Source organism: Grampus griseus (genome assembly GCF_964374135.1).
Source record: "Grampus griseus genome assembly, chromosome: 3".
NCBI classification, from domain to species: Eukaryota; Metazoa; Chordata; class Mammalia; order Artiodactyla; family Delphinidae; genus Grampus; species Grampus griseus.
Window position 1 is genome coordinate 161,556,318 of NC_139019.1, and position 20,170 is coordinate 161,576,487.

Genomic DNA, 20,170 nt, shown 5'->3' on the forward strand with positions numbered 1-20,170 from the left:
GCAGGGGTCCCGGGAGTGGCCAGGGCGGGGTGGGTTGCGGCGGGGGCGGAGCCTGATAGGGCCAGGGTACAGGGGGCGAATGGGGCAGCCGCGTGGCTGGTCCCCGAGGGCGAGGTTGGGTGGGGCTGGGTCCTGGGCGGCGGGGCCGGGGTCGAGGGGTTCAGAAGCGCTTGTCCTTAACCAGTCCATTCCTCAGCGGCTTCCTGCGAGCCAGAACCGGCCCAGGTTAGCCTAGGGACCCCCTGCCACCACGTAGCGCCTCCCACCACCGTCCCGCCCTCCTTGCCCTCCTTTTCCCAGCCCCGCCCCATTCTTCCTCCCAGCCCACAAGGCCAAAAGACCCTGCCATCTGCCTGCTGGGCAAGTGGTCCCTGCTCCTTCCTACAATTAAACCCTCCTCTCCCCTCCCCCCTGGGCCACCCGCGGCTGCTGGAGGGCAAAAGTCACCTACCAACCTCTGCCTGATTTAAGCCCATCGCCTGGACCTGGACCAGCGCTTTATCCTCCTCCTCTCCCAGGGAGGCAGAACTGGCCAGAGCCCCCGGCTATCCCACCGGGCAGGCTCCTCCCCAACTACAATGGCCCTACCAGGAAAGGCTTCCCAGCCCATGATTCTCCATCCACTGCCCTCTGTCTACACCTGCCACAGCCCCTTCTTTGCTTCCATGTCCTTAAAACAAGTTATGTAGTGTTTTAAAACGAATCAGTACTGTAAGATCCCAGAGAAAGACCCCTAACGTCTAAACAACGTTCATGGTTTGCATATTTCAAACTGTCTACAAAGATGTCTTCTCCTGCACCTCAATTTTCCAAAAATGTGCCACCGAGATCGCTCCCATGTGCACTGATGATCTCCTTAATTCCATCTTCCCTGCCTGTGTTAGTGGCAGGTCTCTGGGGTCCCGACTGGGAGGGGACCTGCACCCTGGGGATCTGCCCAGGCCCACCTTACTGGACTCAACAGGTCTACCCCTGCCCCTCACCGCTATTGCCATCACTTGCTCGGTGTTGTGTCCTGTTTAACTGGCCAGCCTGCTGATGCCAAGACAGCATCTCCCCGCAGTCTTACGGTCACGACCATTGACCATTCCTATTCCCACGTATGAGAACTCTTCGTGCCTTTGCACATGGTCCATCAGTCTCTGCTAAAGTGAATTCTACAGTCTAGTTTATGTACAACTGTATTAAGTTTTCTGAGCCAGTAATATATTCTCACGGTCTAGACCTCAGAAAGCATAGAAAACTCACAGTTCAACCGAGCGGCTCCTAGGGATCTACCACCCTTTGACTTCTGTGTATCCTCAGATACTAGCATATGTGCATTACTGTACCCTGCAGCCCTTTGGTTTGTGGAGCACTCTAGCTCAGAGACCGTTCCATATGAGAACATAAAGACTTTCCTGGAGAAGATGGTCTCAGTCACTTTAGTTTGCTCTTCCCTGGGGCTGGAGCCACTGGATGCCCCTTCCTGGGAGCACACCTCCCGCCCTCGGCCCACTTCTCCGTGGGCTGCTGTTTTGTCTCGCTGCCACCGCGGGAGCCCTTTATCTGGGAGATCAGAGATAAGCCCCCCGTGGACCTCCCATCTGTCCTATATCTTCAGCTTTGCCTGTTGGTCTTTTAGACAGAGCAGAGGTGGGGTTCCCAGCTTCTTGAGTCTTCTCATAGTTCAGTTGCTGGACGGCACAGTCTCTCATTTCGACTCTTTGATTGCACAGCTTCCATTTCTGCATCAACATCTTTGATGCTTTGGGAGTTTGCACTGGGGGCTCATGCGAGATAAAGATGGTTACCAAGCAAGCGTCCCATCGACAGTTCTTCCTTCCCTCCCGGGATGCTTCTTTGCTAAAGTTTGATGGGCTCAGCTCTGTTCCCACTGTTTTAATTCCTATACTTCTATAGAAGGTTTAATACCTCCAAGGATCCGTACCCCCGCACTGTGCCTCTTTATCAGAGCTTTCCTGTGGTGATTCTGGTTTGTTTTTCTGCACAAGCTTCCAAGTGCCCCCTCCCTCCTCAAAAACAGTGTATTTGCGGGGGAGGGGAGTACCCAACTAGGGCGAGACGGCCTCTCTGCAGAATCAGATTTACACTTTTTCGTCTCAGTGCACCACAGCGGGAAAGAGAAAATCAGGACGAGGGTGGAAGCTGCAGGGGGATGTGGGCAGGCAGAGACTCGGGTGGATTCTGGATGTTTCCTTGAGGATAAGGAGGAGAGGGAGAGACGGGGGGCTCCCTAGGGTTTTGCAAGGTTTTCACCCTGAGTTGCCATCAAGTGCGATGGACAAATGTTCACGAGAGGTAGTTTGCGGTGGGAATGGGGGTTGATTCTGGATATTTAGAAGGTGCTTGGAATGTCAAGCAGACACTGACACAGACAATGGCACTCAGAGGAGCACTGTGAGCTGGGAGAGAAACTTGGAAGTCGGGGTGGATTAAGTGAAAGGGCCCTGGGAGAGGGGGAGGCCAGATGCGGAGCAGGAAGGCACTAAAAAGTGAAGCGGGAGCCCACGTGCCGCAACTAAGGAGACTGCGAGCCGCAACTAAGACCCAGTGCAACCAAGTAAATAAATAAATACTAAAAAAAAAAAAAAAAAAAGGAAGTGAAGCAGGGAGCAGAGGCAGACTGGCGATTGCAAAAGGAGAGGTTGGGTTGGGTATGGGGTTTCTTTTGCGGGGGTGACAAAAATGTTCTAAAACCGCAGTGATGGTTTCACAACTCTGTGAATGGACTAAAAACATTGACTTCTACACGGCAAATGGGCAAATTGCATGGTGTGTGAATTCCATCTCAATAAAACTGTTCAAAAAAAGGCGGGGGGGAGTGACCACCAGATTTGTTTAGCATCAGTGGAGCGGACAGGAGTGGTCTCGGGGTGGTGGGGGGAAGACCCCAGAGGGAGCTGGGTTCGAGAAGGGAGGAGAAGGGGGTGCTGGTCTGTAAGCGGAGCGGAGAGAGGAGGTTTCTCTTCTTGATCAGAATGTCCCTGAGCAGGCAAAGGGGTGGACATCGGTGGCCCGGGACGGTGGCCTCAGAGGGAGACGGACCATCTACCAAAGCAGCCAGCCGGCACTAGAGGGTAGATGTCCTCATCCGGCTACCCCTGCTTTCCTGGGGACACGGAAGCCAAGTCATCGGGTGAGGGGACAATGGTGAGGACAGTTGGTGGCCGAGGAGAAGGAAGAGTCTCAGGAGATCAGGCACTGCCCAGGCATCGCTGAGGACCCCTGGCCCCCATTAGTGCTGCAGCGAGGACCAGATGTGCGGGTCATGGCTCTTCAGATACAGCGGGGGCAGCTGAGAGTGTCACGGAGGAGAAAGCCGGTGTACGGAGGGGTGGGGTAGCCTCAGGCAGGTCAGCAGACCCAGAGCGGGGTGAGGGCCCCCGATGGATGGCGGTCCCAGCAGCCCAAGAGAACGATGGGGGCTTCAGACCGAGGTCGTGACCAGGGTGCAGGGGCCACTGCAGGGGGCCGAAGACAGAGGTCCAGGAGGGGCCCCATGGAGGGGGTTCAGAAGAGAGAACCAGCAGGAGCAAAGAAGGCCTCAGTGCTGCTTTGCCACGTGATTTGTTCTCCACTCCGGGGTCCTTCAAAGTGGTTCTCAGTCATTGTTTTCAAATCTAACCGCATTTTCATCATACATGGTCTGCACGATCCTGGTTCTGAGCAACGGAGGTTGCCCCTGGTTTTTTTCAATTTTGAGAAGTGTTCCTGTGCTTAAAAAGAACATCTGTTCTTGCTTCGGAGCTGCCTGATGAGGAACGTGGACTTTACCTCCTGTGGTCCCATCTCGCCACAGTTTAGGGCTGCATCATGCGGATCCTTTCACATCAAAAATTACACCTTTCTCCTCCTGTCTTTTTTTTTTTTTTTTTTTGCGGTACGCGGGCCTCTCACTGTTGTGGCCTCTCCCGTTGCGGAGCAACAGGCTCCGGACGCGCAGGCTCAGCGGCCATGGCTCACGGGCACAGCCGCTCCGCGGCATGTGGGATCTTCCTGGACCGGGGCATGAACCCGTGTCCCCTGCACCGGCAGGCGGACTCTCAACCACTGCGCCACCAGGGAAGCCCTCCTCCTGTCTTTTTACTTACAACTTTTATTTATCCTGGAGTTGAAGTCTTTTGACCAGGTCAGAGATGGATTTATTTAAAAGCCCAGTCGCGTAATTGTCATGATTATTCCATGTGTGTTTATTTGCATGCGCAGTAGTTGAGATTCTACCCTCATTCTGCATTACTTACCCTGCTTTTTCTAGCTTTCCTTTCCTGCATTTACTTTGTTGTACCTGTTTTTGGTTCCATTCTCCCCTCTACACCCTAATAGTGTTAACATAAATACTCAATATAGCCCAAAGGTAATGCCCTACCCTCCTGCAAAATGCAAAGCCACCAATCCTGTTTCAATAATATTAAATATTTCAGCTCTAATTTTTTAAAATCTCTCAAATTAGGCGTTAAAAAAATTTTTACCCAGATATGTATCAATTTCTCTGCTGATCTATCTCTTGGGGTAGTTTTCTGAAATATTCTCCTAGAGAAGATCTGTGAATGGTAAGCCTTCTTAGTTTTTGTTCCTGCGGATATCCTTTTTTTTTTTTTTTTTTTGGTGGGGATGCTGGGGACCAAACCCAGGATCTCATGCAAGCCAACAGGTTTCCTTTCTCTTGAGTAACTGTTTTTAAACTTGTGTATAAGAGTCCCGGTTTCTTGTTACTTCCTTTCAGCATTTGAGGTGATATCTGACTCCAGTCTTCCAGCTTCCCTCGTTGCTGTTAGTCTGTCACTGTTTCGTAGGTCATCTCTTCTTTTCTGTAGCTGTTTCACATTTCACTATGATGTGTCTGGGGCCCAGATGCCTTTGTATTCATCCTGCTTATGATTTATGTCTTGTCACTTTCTGGAAAAATTCTCAGCATTATGTCTTCTCATGTTGTCTCTCCCTGTCTATCTATCTCCTATTAGGACTCAGCCACATAATTCTTACTATTCTAGCTGTCATATTTTCCATTTGTTTAGGCTGCATCCTAGGTAATTTCTCCGCAGCTTTCAATTCACTGATTCTCTTTTCAGCTGTATCTAATTGTTGGAGACTTAACATCTATAATAGGTTGAATGGTGGTCCCTAAAAGGATATGTCCACATCCTAATCTCTAGAACTGTGACTGTGACTCTATTTGGAAAAAGAGTCTTTGTAGATGTAATTAAGTGAAGGAATTTGGGATGAGATCATAGTGGTCTAAATCCAATGACAAATGTCCTTATAAGAGCCAGAGAGACCATTTGAAGACAGGAAATGGAGATTGGAGTGATGCAGCCACAAGCCAAAAAACATCTGGAACCCCCAGAAACTGGAAGAGGCAAGGAAGACCTTCAGAGCAAGAGTGGCTCTGCTGACACCTTCATTTCAGACTTCTGGTCTCTAGAACTGTGAGAGAATAAACCTCTGTTGTTTTAAGCCCCCTAGTTTGTGGTACTTTGTTACGGCAGCCCTAGGAAAGAAATATATTTAACATCCAATGCTGTTTTTCATGGTCTCTCATGCCTTTTACATTTTTAATAAACTTTTCATTTTAGAATAATTTTAGATTTGCAGAGATAGCATAAAGAGCTCCACGGTAGCCATTGCCCAAGTCTCCCCGAACGTTAACACTTTATATCTCCACAGTGCATTTATCACAACTAAGAAACCAATGCTAGAACATTGCTATGAGCTAAACCATAGACTTTATTTGAATTTCACCAGTTTTTCCACAGATGTCCCTTTTCTGGTCCAGGATCCCACATTGCATTCAGTCAATCTGAGCTGACGGTTCCTCAGTCTCTTGTTTTCCATGACCTGACGATTTTCAGGTGTCCTGACCAGCTCTTTTGTGGCACATTCCACATTCTCATTGCTTTTTATCCCATCTTGTTTTATACCCAACTGTGCTAACTCTAGCCATCCTTAGGGACCAGGTTCTGCAGGTGGTGCCCATGGGGCCAACCATGGCAGCATGTCCCCAGTCCCCTGTCATTTCTGTATGGAGTTTGTTCTTTGCCATCCTAGTGGGAATGCTGTCATTTGGGGCTGGAGGCGCCAGCCTCCCAACTCACATTCTGGCTGGACATTCTTGGGGGAGACAGAGCAGGGAGCAGGGTGGAGCTAGGTGGTCTGGCTTGCTCTTTGCCTTGGGCTCTGCGTTTACAAGGACATCTCTAGGAGTTCACTGTTTTACAGCAGAAAGGTCTTTCAGTTTTAGATTTAGCCAAGCAGGTGCCTCCCCAACCTCACCCCTGGAGTTCTCTTTAATCACTGTTTCTTCTGGAAGCCTCTGAGGGTTGGTCAGACTCCTTGGTGAGACCTCACTGACCTCTACGCGCAATTCCCAACTCAGGTTCGCTGGACATCGACAATCCGACACCCTCAAAACTAGACTCCCAACCCCCTACCCCCACCGGTGCACATGGTCCTGCCCTGAGTCCCATCTCGGTAAATGGCAGCTCGAGCCAGAGGTCTTGGGTCATCTTTGAATTTTTTATTTCTATTTCATCTACATCCAAAGCAAGTCTGGTTAGTTCTACCCCAGAGTTGGGATCTGACCACTGGGGTGACCTCACCTGCGGCCCAGCCCTCTTGTGTCCACAATCCCTGCTCACCTGCCTGACTCCCCTCTAACCTGGGCGCTGGCTTTTTGGCTGCTCTGGCAATTCCCCCAGTTCTTTGCTCCCCTTCTCATGTCTTTCAAGGAGATTTTTAAAAAATCTCTGCTTCTCTCATCCTCCTCCCTGCCCATTCTGACCCACACCTCACTGCACTCTGTGCCCACTGCTTCCCCGAAACCATCTTTCCCAGGTTGGTCACTGATGACCTCCCAGGGGTCAAATCAGAGGGTCTGCTGGGGAGCGCCCTGCGAGCCTTCAGCAGCCCCCATCTCAGTGCTGCTCAACCACCCCTCACATTGACTGTGAGGCGCTGCACACCTTGGACCCTGCTGGTCATCCCAACCTGCCTCCATTCACTCCTGGGGCCCCTCCAGGCCAGGGGCTTTGGGCGCCATCTGGCTCACATCCCAGGGCTGGCAGTCCCGAGGCCCCTACCTCCAGGACGGTCGAAGAGGCCCCTTTGGCTCGTCATCCCTACAAATCCCACCTGGGCCCGAACCCCCGGCCCCATCTCCTGCTTGGCTGACCAGTGGTTGCCCCGCTGGACCAGAGGGTATTAGCCCGAACAGAGCCCGGGCTCCCTGGGCTGCCCATGGCACCCCCTCACCGCCCCCTTCCACTGCCACCTGCTTAGAGGTTGCCGTCAGGCCTGGAAAACAGCTGATCCTCAGCACTGGGCTTGGCCCTCACGGCTCCCACCACCGAGACCCTGATTCTCACCCCTCACCTCTCCACCCCCACCTTCCTCGCTGTCTGTCCTGACAGCATCTAACTCTGTCGCTACATCGTCCATGCCTTTGTCGCAGTCTCTCTTTTGGATGCAGGCTCCGGGGGGGGCAGCGTCGGCATCAGCCTCATCCGCTGCCGTGTCTCCGGGGCCTACCCACAGAGTGCGCTCGATCAGACGGACGTGGTTAAGGAATGAACTAGGGCTGGGGGCCCCTCCACACTCACTCAGCTTTGCTGGGCTTCGGGCTCAGGGCCTCTGCTGTGTCATATTCCCGCACGTCCTTCAGCTCGCGCACCTGGCCCGTCAGCACCTTGGCAGCAAAAGCCACGATGTACTGTGGGAGGGGAAGGCACAGGTGAGAAGAGAGCCCCGTCCCCGACCTCGCTGCCCTCCTGATGGCTGGGTGCTCCTGCCACCGGCCCTTTGCACGTTGCCTAACATGCCCCTCCTCCCTGGGAGTGCGTGAGAAGGGCGTGCACCTGGAGCGCTCCTTGGGGACGGGGACCGGGGACCGGGACAGGACTGGCATCTGAGAAGAAAGGGGTGGCGAGGTGCTGTGAGCGCCAACTCACCAGGAACCAATAGAGGTTCATGAGTGTGAGCAACAGCAGGAGTGTGTTGAAGAAGAAGTAGAAGGGGATGTCAGGCACCGACCGCAGGCTGCAGTAGCTCGTGGCATACAGGACCTTGAGCGGGAACCAGTAGAGGCGGAACCAGAACCTGCAGAAGGGAGGGGCGCGTCGAGGAGGCTGTGGGGGCGAGGGGGAGGGGGAGGGGAGCCCCCTCCCCTTCCCCCCAGTCCCTGTCCTGTCCCGTCTGGACTCATCCATCTGCCCCTGCACATCCTCACCCATCCATGTCTCCTTACCCCACCCTTGTTCATTCCTGCCCAGCTGTCTCCATTCTTGTGCTGTCCTTTCCTGCCCAGCTTGCTTATTCCCAACTCGTGCCCTCTGCTGTCCCACCAGACCCCGCCCACATCACCCTGGCCCTGTCTGGCCCCTCCCACCTCACCAAGCCCCCACCCACCTCACCAGGACCCACCCCTTCCCTGCCCACCCGCCTCTCTAGGACCCACTTCCTTCCTGCTTGGCTCCACCCACTCTCATAAGCCCCACTTCCTTCCCGGCCTGGCCCCGCCTACCTCCACCAGGTCCCCTCCCCTTCCACTAGGCCCGCCTCCTCCCCTGCCGGCTCACCAGCTGAGGCTGAAGCTGAGGCAGCCCAGGTCTGCAGCCAGGGCGTGAAGCCGGTGGTGGGATCCTCCGCGGGACTTGAAGTAGACATTGAGCTTGGTGAACTCCAGCTGTACGTCACTGATGTCATGCAGGAAGAGCACAAGGATGCCCACCTTGTGGTACCTGAGGAGGAAATCGGGAGAGGAGAGAGGGCTGGTTACCCTGGGACCCCTACCCGCACCGAGGCTCCCAAGCACAGGCCCCCTTGGCCACCCCTCCAGGCTTCCCGTGGGTCTGTTCAGAGCTGTCCTCCCTGGCCCATCTGCCCTGCCCATCCCCCCTTCACAGGGCTAGGTCAGCAGTAACACCCAGGCTGCACCCGTCCTGTGGCAGCCACACCCCAGGCTCAGGAACCTCCCTGGAAGTGCCCTCTCTGATCCTTCCTCATCTCTGTGACCTCTGACCCTCAATGACCCCTGACCCTCACAGGCCTGGGTCATTCTGTGTCCAGATACCCCACACTTTCAACATGACTGCCTCACTGATGCTCCCAGGTTTGTACATTTAACCTGAACACTGCTGCAAACTGCAGACTTGCCTGGGAAAGGCCGCACCCCCACCAGGATCTGACGAAGGCTGGAGCCCCATCCCTATCCAGCCTTCCGCCTCACAGCTGCGTGGTGCCTGAGTTCAGCCTGGATGTGGCTGTGCACCTCTGTCACCGTCTTCATGCCCACTCTGCCCTCCTGACAGCCACAGGCTGTTCTCATCCCCTAACATCCCTGGTGTTCCCGGAGCCTTCCTTCACCAACTTTCAGTTTCGGCTCACCGGTCACCCCTGGCCACCCCACCTCACCTCACCACCTCTGCAGTCCTTATCTTCCGACTTGAATTTTCCATAGTGATCACCTTCAAACAAACTGTTAGTTCTTTTCTTTCATGGTTTTTTTTTGTGGGGGGGTTGTTATCTGATTCTACCCTCTAGAGCAGGGCTGTCTAATAAATTTTCAAGAATGATAGGAATGTTCTAAATCTGCATTGTCCAATACAGGAGTCACCAGCCACATACTGGGCTGAGGTACAGAATGTGTGATTTTATTTAAGTTTAATTAAAGTTGACATGACCACCTGTGGCCGGCAGCTACTGTGCTGGAGGGCACAGCTAGTCCAACAAGAATAGAATTTGAGGGGCTTCCCTGGTGGAGCAGTGCAGGGAACACAGTTCAATCCCTGGTCCGGGAAGATCCCACATGCCGCAGAGCAACTAAGCCCGTGCGCCACAACTACTGAGCCCACATGCTGCAACTACTGAAGCCCACGCACCTAGAGCCCATGCTCTGCAGCAAGAGAAGCCACCGCAATGAGAAGCCCGCACACTGCAATGAAGAGTAGCCCCGACTAGCCACAATTAGAGAAAGCCCACGCGCAGCAACAAAGACCCAACACAGCCAAAATAAATAAATAAAATAAATAAAAATAAATTTTAAAAAAATGAATAGAATATGAGCTGTATATGTCGTTTTAAATTTTCTTTTTTTAAAATTTTTTTTTGAGTTTCCATGTTCAATTTTTATTTTTTTAATATCTTTATTGGAGTATAATTGCTTTACAATGTTGTGTTAGTTTCTGCTGTACAGCAAAGTGATTCAGTTATACATATATATATATTCTTTTTCATATTCTTTTCCATTATGGTTTATCATAGGATATTGAATATAGTTCCCTGTGCTATACAGTAGGACCCTGTTGTTTATCCATCCTATATATAATAGTTTGCATCTGCTAATCCCAATTTCGTTTTAAATTTTCTATCAGCAGCATTTAAAAAAAAAAAGTAAATAGGAAGAAGTAAAATTAATTTTAATAATATATTCCAATTGACTCAGTATATCCGAAATGTCGTCATTCAACATGTAAATGACATAACAAAGGGACTGAAAGATATTTTCACTCTCCTTTACCCTTGGAATCAGGGTGGCTTTTACACATACAGCATGCTGTGGTTTGCACAGGCTCTGCCTTGAAGCACTATGACCACGTGTGGTGGCCACAGAGGGCTCTGGAACATAACGTTTTGTCTACTGTGCTCACGGCTGTGCCCCCAGCAGCACCTGCCACATGGCAGGTGTTCAGTAAACACTTGCTTTGTGACCCAGCCAAGGTTGCCATCCAGGAGGAGCTGGAGGGGGACAGATGGGGTGGGGGCAGGTGGTGCCTCTCTGCACCTGTTTTGCCCCATCACGTCAGAATCTCTCTTCAGAAACCTCTCCCACGGACACCCCCATACCCCCCCACCCAGGCATCAGCCTCTGCCCTGTGCCAGCCTCTTGCCACTGCTCACGCCAGTGCCCTCCACCCTCCTGTCCTCTCCTGGACTCACCGGAAGGCATAGGACGAGATAATGAGGACCAAGGTGACCACATGGTGGATGAGCATGACCACTGAGTCCTTGCGCCAGGCATCCAGGTACAGCGTGGCGTAGATGGAATGGCCGTAGAAGCTTCCCTGTAGTAGGTAGGCAACCGCGATGTCCCGTGGTACCGCCATGCCCGTCTTCCAGTCTGGGGAGGGCCAGACCGTGCCGTCAGGGACCTGCAGGGCCTCCGGGACCCGCAGGCGACCCCGAGCACTCCCTCAAGCCGCGCATGGGTCCTCTGCATGCTGGGCGTGCCACGCATCTCTGCAGCTGTTCTGGTCGCTGGTTTTCTGTTACCCATTCTCCACCCATCATTGTTTATGAATAGGCATTACTTTTTAGAACAGTTATAGATCTACAGAAAAAGGTGCTCCTGCCCTGAAATTGGTCCTTTGCAGAATTTCCAACTGTGCCCCAGGCCCCCTTCCCTGTCTTCTCTTACCAGGCTCGCTCAAGACACCCGGTCCTGGGTGCCGCCCTCCCAGCAAATCCCCAAACCGATGGAGGCTGCCACCTGCCTTGCTGTGCCGGCCAAGCAGCTGAGGCAGAAATCACACACTTTCCAACGCCCATGAGTGCGGGCTCTCCCGCAGAGCGGGCCCGGCTCCACCTCCCCTCCTGCAGCCACCTCCTGCCCCCTGCCCTTGCACATGCGCCCACCCGCACTCAGGCCTCGTGCCTTTCCAGGGGACATCGCTCCCCCCACCATCTCCGCCTCCCCTCCTCAGTCCATCACCGAGGACTCGCCCAAATCGACCTAGAACTCCAGACTGTGCCCTGCTGTCTGCGGCTCCTTCTTTGTCCATCCCCCGGATGGAGCCCGTAACGGCCTCCCTGGGCTCCATCCCCGGTCTCCTGTCCCTCCCCCTCCAAGCCTCAGTGATCTGGAGCTAGACCCTCAAGTCCCCCTGGAGGCCAGCTATCCCTTAGACGCCTCCTATGCTGCCACCTCAGTGACAGCCCTTCGTCTGTACCCTGGTCCTGCCTGCAACGGAGATCCACTTGGACCTCTATCTGGGGGTCCCTCTTCGGTCCCCACCTCCACTCACTTGCCCTGCCCCCACTGCCCCCACCCTGGTCCAGGTACCGTCATCTCCTCCCAGCGCTGCCCCAGCTTCTCCCGGCCTCCAGAGCCTATTCCCGACTGTCCATTCTCCCCACAGCAGCCTCGATGGCTGTGAATACACAGACCCCATGATCTGGCAAGTCCACTCTTGGCCTGTGCCCAAGGAAACTGAAAACAGGGACTCAAGAGACCCCCGTATACTCATGTCCACAGCAGCACTAGTCACAATCATCAAAAGGGGAACAGCCCAAATGTCCATCAGCAGGTGACTGGGTACACAAAATGTGGTAAATCCACGTTTCGTGTAGCCACATCATGTGGAATATTATGCAGCCCTAAAAAGGAAAGAAGCCTTGACACACACTACAATGTGAATAAACCTCAAAAACATTATGCTGAGTGAAAGAAGCCAGACGCAAACGGGCACATGCAATCACATACCAATGATTCCATGTATATGAAATGTCTATAGAACAGGCAAATCCATAGAGACAGAAAGCGGACTAATGGTTGCCAGGGGCTGGGAGAGGGGGGATGGCAAGCTGCTAACGGGGACGGGTCTCCTTTTCGGGATGATGGAAATGTGCCGGAACTAGATAGACACGGTGCTTGTGCAACACTGTGAACGTGCTAAATGCCACTGAACTGCTCACTTTAAAATGGTGAAGTTTTAAAAGTTGTGGTAAAAATATATATAACATAAAATGTACCACCTTAACCATTTTTAAGTTTAGTAGCACTAGGTATATTCACACTGTTGTGCAACCAATCTCTAAAAGTTTTTCCATGTTGTAAAACTGAAACTCTGTTCCCATTAGACACTCCCTCTCTGTTCCCCCTTCCCCAGCCCCTGACACCCACCATCCTACTTTCTGTCTCTATGGATTTGACGACCCTAGGTGCCTCACATAAGTAGAATCACACAATATTTGTGTTTCTGTGACTGGCTAAAATGGTTAATTCTGGGAATTCCTTGGCGGTCCAGTGGCTAGGACTCCGTGCTTCCATTGCAGGGGGCATGGGTCCAATCCCTGGTCGGGGAGCTGAGATCCAGCGAGCGGCACAGTGCGGCCAAAAATAAATAAATAAAATAGAATGGTTAATTCTATGTTATGTAAAGTTTACCTAATTAAAAAAAATGAAAGACACCTGACAGATCACTCATCCCCCACTTGAACATGTCCAGGGCTCCCCAATTGGGCTCAGTAGCAAAACTCACACTCCTGGCTGGGTCTCCCCCCACGTTCCGTGCACAGCCTTGTGGCAGTGCTGCAGTCAGCAGAGGGGGGCCTCCCCACACCTGCCAAGTGTCTCTGTCCCTTTTGAGAAGGAAGGGACGCGGAGGCACCCTCTGTGGAAACGGGACACCCTCTTTTCCACCTATCACACTGGCGAGACTGCTACAGTGGAGAGCACCCCCTCTCCAGCTTTGGGCCCCAGATCTGGGGCAGAGGGAAGAGGGCAGCAGATAATTCCCCATCTGGGCTGCGTCTGCACCTCCCTGCACGTTGTGGGGTGAGGTGGGCCGGGCTCTGTCTGTGGACCTCCAACCTCCTCTCCACACACACCCCGCCTGCTGCTCTGGCCTCTCCATGTCACTCCTGCCTCATCCCCCTCCCCGATCTCCAGGATCAGCCACCTGGGCATCCCACACCCAGCTCCTGGTCTCCCCCAAACCTGCCCCACCCTCAGCCCCCTAGACCCTGGGGCCAGCCCCATCCTCCTTCTCTCTCACACCCACCTATGGTTTGGCAGTGAATCCTATCAATTCTGCTTTCAAAACATTTCTTTTTTTTTTTTTTTTGCGGTACGCAGGCCTCTCACTGTTGTGGCCTCTCCCGTTGCGGAGCACAGGCTCCGGATGTGCAGGCCCAGCAGCCATGGCTCACAGGCCCAGCCGCTCCGCGGCATGTGGGATCCTCCCGGACCGGGGCACGAACCCGTGTCCCCTGCATCGGCAGGTGGACTCTCAACCACTGCGCCACCAGGGAAGCCCCAAAACATTTCTTAAATCAGCCACTTCTCTCCCCACCACAACCCTGTCCTGGGCAGAGCACACCGGCTCCTGCCCTCAGCCCCACCCTTAGGTCGTCCTGTCAACGTCCCCCCTCTGCTCGTGGCCCTATGGTAAAGACCCCCACTGCTCCCACCCCACCTGATTGGGCTCCTTGCTGCTTCTGATCAGCCAGTAGCGTGTCTGTCCGACAGTGGCCTTTGCATTTCCCATCTGCCCCAGGTTCCTCCCAGTCCCCACTCAAAAGTCACCTTTGGTGGGACCATCCCCATCCCTGTAGAAAATGCCCTCCTCCCCACCTCCTAGACACCCCACATCCCATGCTCCTCTGCTCACTCAAGTTTCCTCATCTGCACTTATCACCGTTAACAGATTTCCTGTTTCACTTTAACAGATCTGTCACCCCAAAACACAGGGGTGGGGGGCTTTCTCTGACCTACTCACAGTTGTGTCAGCACAGCACCTGGTACACAGTAGGTACTCAGTAAGCGTGCCTGCAGAGAAGCAGCTAACTTGCAAGTGTGCTATCACAGCATAATTTATAAGCAGGAACCAGAGGCAACTCCATGCTCGAAACTTCAATTACAGAGAGAGAGTTCAATTACAGTTCATTCTCATAAAGGAAAATTGAATGACAGCTCAAACCTCCCCTCTAGGGATTTATGACACGGGAAATGTGCGTGTGTTACACGGGAAAAGTGGCCATGTGGGCAGCATGGTCACAAGACAGACAGGTGCAGCGCAGGGGTTCCATGCCCAGCTCCCTGGTGCCACCAGGAGCCCTCCCAGGATGTTTATATCACACGGCAGGAAACACGTCCATGTGTGTCCCTGATACACGGTCTGGGTGGTCAGCACAAGAGTAGAGAAGCCTGACCCCTCGTCGCAGACTGAGTTTTCTACATCGGCCTGCCGGTTGGTAACAGAGGACACTGCAGTCAAATTCCTGCCCATCCCACCCAGAGCTCAGGCCTTGATGACACCCACGTCGAATCCAATCAATGGATGCAGCCACTTCTCACCACCTTTATCTCCTTGCCAAGCTGGTCCAAGCCACACTGGTCCCTTGCCTAACCCCTGGGCCCAGCTCCCCTCCTTACCCAAGATTCATCTGTCTCCACATGGCAGCCAGAAGAAGGTTTTTTATAATCCACAAACCCATCCCATTTAGGACGAAACTCAAGCTCCTGCCATCCTCCTCTCGTCCCCATATTATCAAGCTCATGCAAGCCCCAGGGCCTTTGCACGTGTTGGACTGCTTGCCTGGGCCCACACAAGGGGTCCCCTCCTCTAGGATGTTTCCCGGAGTCCTGACAGGGACAGGTGCCCCCTTTTCTGGCCCCAGGGCCCCTTCATCGCCCTTGTCTCAGAGCAGACATCCAGCATGGGATGTCTGATGAGTGTCCAGCTCCCCCATGTACCCTTCTCTGAGTTCAGAACAGGGCCCTCCCCCAACCTGCCCCAGCCCTGCAGGTCCCCTACCATAGAAGACGGAGGGTGGGTCGTGAAAGAAGGGGTAGTCAGTGCCGAAGAGCAGGTAGGTGCTGTAGCTCCAGGCGCCCAGGTAGAAGAGAAACTTCCAGGCGCTCTCAGGCATCTTGGCGGCATCTCTAGGCTGGAGGCGGCACCGCTTGGCTAGGGGCTACGGGTGAGAAGGCGGGCGGCCATCAGCACTGGTAGCCAAGGGCCGCTCCTCCAGGGTAGGGAAACCAAGGCCCAGGGACTCCCCAGGCCAGGCAGTGCCGGGCCCGGTACCCACAGCCTCCTGGAAAGTAACCAGAGCCCACGTGTACCTGCCAAGGGCTAAACTTAGTGCCCAGCTGTCCAGCCGCAGCCGCAAGGGGAGGGGAGTGATGGGGGAGACCTGGGCGGAAACGTGAGGGGAGGCTGTGAGGGGAGGAGGGGGACACGTGGGTGTAAAGCAAGGGAGACCAGTGGGCTCAGTCCAGGGGACTGGGGGGCTTGGGGGTCTCAGGGGGAGCTAGAGGTATGACAGAGAGGAAGAAGGATTAAAGAGAAGACTTGGAAGGGGCAATGGGAGTGAACTGGAGGGGAATATGGGGGCATCCGGGGGAACATGGGGGGCTGGAACCCTAGCAATCCCCATGCGGGAGGAACTTGAGGGGAGGGGGTGCCTCAGAGGAGGAACTGGGGAGACCAGAGAGGAACGGGGGCTGGGGAAGATGGGGTGGGTAGGTGGGGGAGGACATGGGAACTCAGGGGAGAAAAGGAAGAGAGGATGGGGCAGAGGAAGAAAGAGGGTCAAGGAAAGGACATCGCAGATGGGGGGACCTGAGGGGACAGCAGGGAGGGGACAAGAGAAGTGGGAGCATGCAACGGTGAGGCATGGAGGAATTTCAGGGACCCAGCGCCCCTGGAGTCCTGGGGGCAGAGCCTCAATCTCTCTGGGGGCGGGGCTCCAAAGCTGCCGGCCAAGCCCCGCCCCCCTCCCCTAGGCGAGGCTGAGGGGGCCGGAGCACCAACAGTCGCCATGGAGACAGCCAGAGCCAGCTCCGGTAACCCCTGGCAACCACACGACTGCCAAGAAGATGAGCTTTGGAGAACGAGGCAGCCCCTCCGCCCGTTTCTTGGGAAGGGCGAGCCACGAACTGGAGTGAGTGCCCGACGTCCAGGGATTCTAAAAGTGAGGGGCCCGTGACCTTGCTGTCCCCCACCCAGCTCCCTCAGGAACGTGGGGAGGAAGCCTGCTCCACCCTGGTAGTCCCAGAGCAACCATATCCCCCTCCTGGGCTCTGGCCCTCGTCCTCCTGGACCTCCCACTGCCCAGCTGGAAACTGGGAAGGTGGGGGAAGCAACAAAGCAAGATTGGGACCAGGGCTCACCTACGGAGGGGCCATAGTCATGCCTGCCTCCCCCTCCCTGGAGCAGCGTGGTGGCTGCGGTCTCTAACCCCCATGTGGGTCATATGGGGGTGGGAGTGGGGACAATGGCAACCAGACAACACCCCATCCCTGACTTAACAAGGGCCAGCCTCTGCCCAGCCAGCAGAGAAAGGCCCCTTTGTTGGCTCCAGGCACTCTGTCCCTGCACCCCCTGCCACCTCCAGTCAGACGGGCGGAGTGACCCCAGCTGGTCCTCAGGGAAGTCACAGCCAAGCTTGGAGCCCAAACGCCTTCCAACAAGCTCCCATAGCAGCGACCCCTCCCCAAGGATGGGAGGGAGGCCAGGCGCCAATGTCACCCCACAGTCACTCTCCAGCTGGGGAGGTGGCCTTCCCAGGCTCGCCGGAAACTGAGCAATTCGGTGGCGACCCCTTGGAGCCCGCACAGTCCAGCTTCGCAGACCCAGGCCGTGCCACCTCCCCCCAAAGGCTGCGAACACGGCGTGGCCAGGGAGCCCAGGCCTTTGCATCCCTTGATCGGAGGGTGGCGCTGACTCCAGACAGACGAGCGGCAGCGACTGGGCAGCTCCTGCCTCTTCCCGGTCGCAGCGGACGAGCCAGTCCCGCCGCCGCACCGACCCCGGACACCGATCCGGTTCCGAGCGCGCCCCAAGTGACCCGGAGGCGCAAGGCACACGCAGCCCCTGTGCGCCGAGCCTTCCCTGCCCGTGTCCTCCGCTCTTCTATACCCAGCTCCGCTAGATCCGAAAGAGTGCGCAGCAGACAAGGCCCTCCCACCGCCCGGGGCCCCCTTGTCCCGCACTGACCGGACCTGTTCCCCCACATCTTGAGCATCCTACCCTTGTCAGGGTCCCCACGTTCCAGGCTTCCCCCAGCCCGGCCACACCCCCACATCCACTCGCAACCCCACCCCGCCCTGGCCCAGAGGGGCACGCGGCGGCCCAAGATTCCGCGTCCCGAGCTCCTCCAGCCTGAGGCTCGCCACGTTCCAGTCACCCTGGTCCGCGGAGACATAAAGGGGCGCGCGGCAGCCCTGGGTCCCCGCCCCGGACTCCCTAACATCCCGGCCCCCCAGCCCGGGACCCCCACGTCCCAACCCCCAGCAGCACTTACCCGAAAGAGGCGCGAAGTGGCCGCCGAGCGCAGCGCGGTCCAGCCGAGTGCGCAGAGCGCCAGCAGCAGCAGCTCAGGAGGCGCCAGGTGCGCGTGCTCGGCCAGGCCGCGGCGCGCCAGCCCCCAGCCGCAGTCCGCGCAGCCCCGCGCAGCCGCCAGCGCACTGCCCCAGCCGCGCTGCACCAGCTGCGCGTAGCTAGGCATGGGCTCAGGCCCCGCCGGACCCGCCGCGGTCCCCGCCGCCGCCATGCCGCCCGCTCCCGGTCGTCCCGGCAGTCTGCGCCCGCCCACGGTGGCCGCCGGAGCCGCGCGCCCCGCGTCACGCGCCGCAGTTGGGCCGGGGGCGCGCTGGCCGTAGCCCGTGGGACGGAGGGGCGGGGCCCGTGCTAGCTCCGCCCCGCAGGGACGCGGGGCCGGGGCGCGCAGGAGCTGGGTCCCCCGGAGGCAGCAGCGGCGACCTCGGGCGTACAAGTCCTGGCGTTGTCGCGCCGCGTCCTGGAGGCGGGCCAGCGATCTGGCTCATTTTCCAGTGGAGGAAACCCAGGCGCGGGGGAGGGGGGAGGGGGGCGACCGGGGGGTGGAGGGGGTGTCTGCCTGGCGCCCGCCTGACCTGAACCCGAGTAGGGCCGCAGCGGCCCCGTGTCCCCATCCCTCGTCCTCGCTTGGATGCCCTTGCCCATCCTGGGCTCCTTCACCCCACCAGGCTGTGTCCGCAACACGGGGCAAGGTGAGCACCAGTAAGCCGTGCCCAGGACCAGCGATTCTCTCTTTCCCAGGCCCTCCAGCATGCTTCTCTTGCCCTGTCCCACACTCAGGCCTCACCATCACCCCGCTTGAGAGCCACCTGCTGCTCTCTGTGACCCTGAGGACCTGGCAGGCCTCCCTGAAGCGGGTTAACACAGGCCTTCAGGGAGGCCAAGGGAGTGAGTGCCCATGTGGGGGAACTCAGGCTGGATCAAGACCATCACTTCATTGGGACCACCCCCCATGATCTTCCACTGTACACCGACCACGACCTGTGTCCAAAGCCCCCAATGGCCATCACCAAAGGCACCGGTCACCTCTTGGGGACATCGTTTCGCCTGCCACTGGTAGCCCTCATCCCAGCCCCAGGACTCCCGCATGCCTGTGCCCGCCCTTCTCCCCATCTAGGAGTCCTCCCACAGCCTTCCGAGGTGGGGGGAATCAGTGTGTGCCCTGCAGGAGCCAGGCTGGGTTCCATATGGCCACCAGCCTGACCTGACCTTCAGGTGCACAGGTGAAAACAGAGAGGGGGGGTCAAAGGGGCCCTCATCCCTCCTCCTTTCCCTCACCCTCTGTCCTGCAGCAATCCAATTCTCCCCACCTTCAAATGTTCCCAGAATCCAGCCACTTCTCTGCACCTGTACAGCCTTATGCGACCCTCGGCCACCCTTGTGCCTCCTTCCTAGTGTCTCGGCCTCCTCCTTACCCCGCTCCGGGGCCAGAGGAAACCTACCTGTCCCTCCTCTGCTCACAGCCCTCCATAGCTCCCATCACACAGAGTAAAAGCCCATCTCCTCACTGTGACCCACAACCTATCCTCACGCCCTTCTCTCTCCATCTTTCTCCTTCCGTTCCAGCCACACTGGCCTCATAGCTGGAGGTGGCTCTCCAACACCCCAAAGAGTCCTGCCTCAGGGTCTTTCACCGGCTGTTCCCTCTGCCTAGAATGCTGTTCCCCCAGGTATTGGCAGGGCTCCTCCTTCACCAACTTCAGGCTTTACCTACAAATGTCACCTGCTTGTTGCACCTCCCTCATCCCCCCATCAGTCTTCTCCTTGGCACTTGTCACCATCTGTCCTGCTGTACCTCTTACTCATTATTTTTGAATGTGCACTCCATGTGGGCAGGGGTTCATCTGTCCCGTTAACTAATGCCACAGCCAGCGTGGCAAGCAGACGGGGGCTAAGGGGTCCCGGGCTGCTGGACATGCCCTCACAGGTCCAGTCGGGCCTGTGGGGCAGCCCTGTACCATCCCAACCACCCACCTCTGCCCTCCCGCCCAGGCACTATCTGGTCACTATGGCACCCGTCAGTAATGGGAGAGGTGCCCCCAACCACCAGCCCCAGCCCAGTCTCGAGTTTCATTTTGGCAGGGACCACATAGGAGGCTGCCAATGTGTGG

General features: G+C 56.1%; 1 protein-coding gene across 1 annotated transcript; it reads right to left on the reverse strand.

The window, feature by feature from the left end:
* Nucleotides 1-73: 73 nt before the first annotated feature.
* CERS1 (ceramide synthase 1) lies at nucleotides 74-18,273 on the reverse strand (the record flags this gene model as incomplete). The annotated part of the gene is made up of 7 exons (XM_082650716.1): nucleotides 74-203; nucleotides 7,599-7,708; nucleotides 7,947-8,094; nucleotides 8,574-8,735; nucleotides 10,933-11,113; nucleotides 15,531-15,690; nucleotides 18,025-18,273. 7 exons carry the CDS (start codon nucleotides 18,271-18,273, stop codon nucleotides 161-163), a joined length of 1,053 nt encoding a protein of 350 aa, XP_082506842.1. The 3' UTR covers nucleotides 74-160.
* Between the last annotated feature and the right edge of the window lie 1,897 nt (nucleotides 18,274-20,170).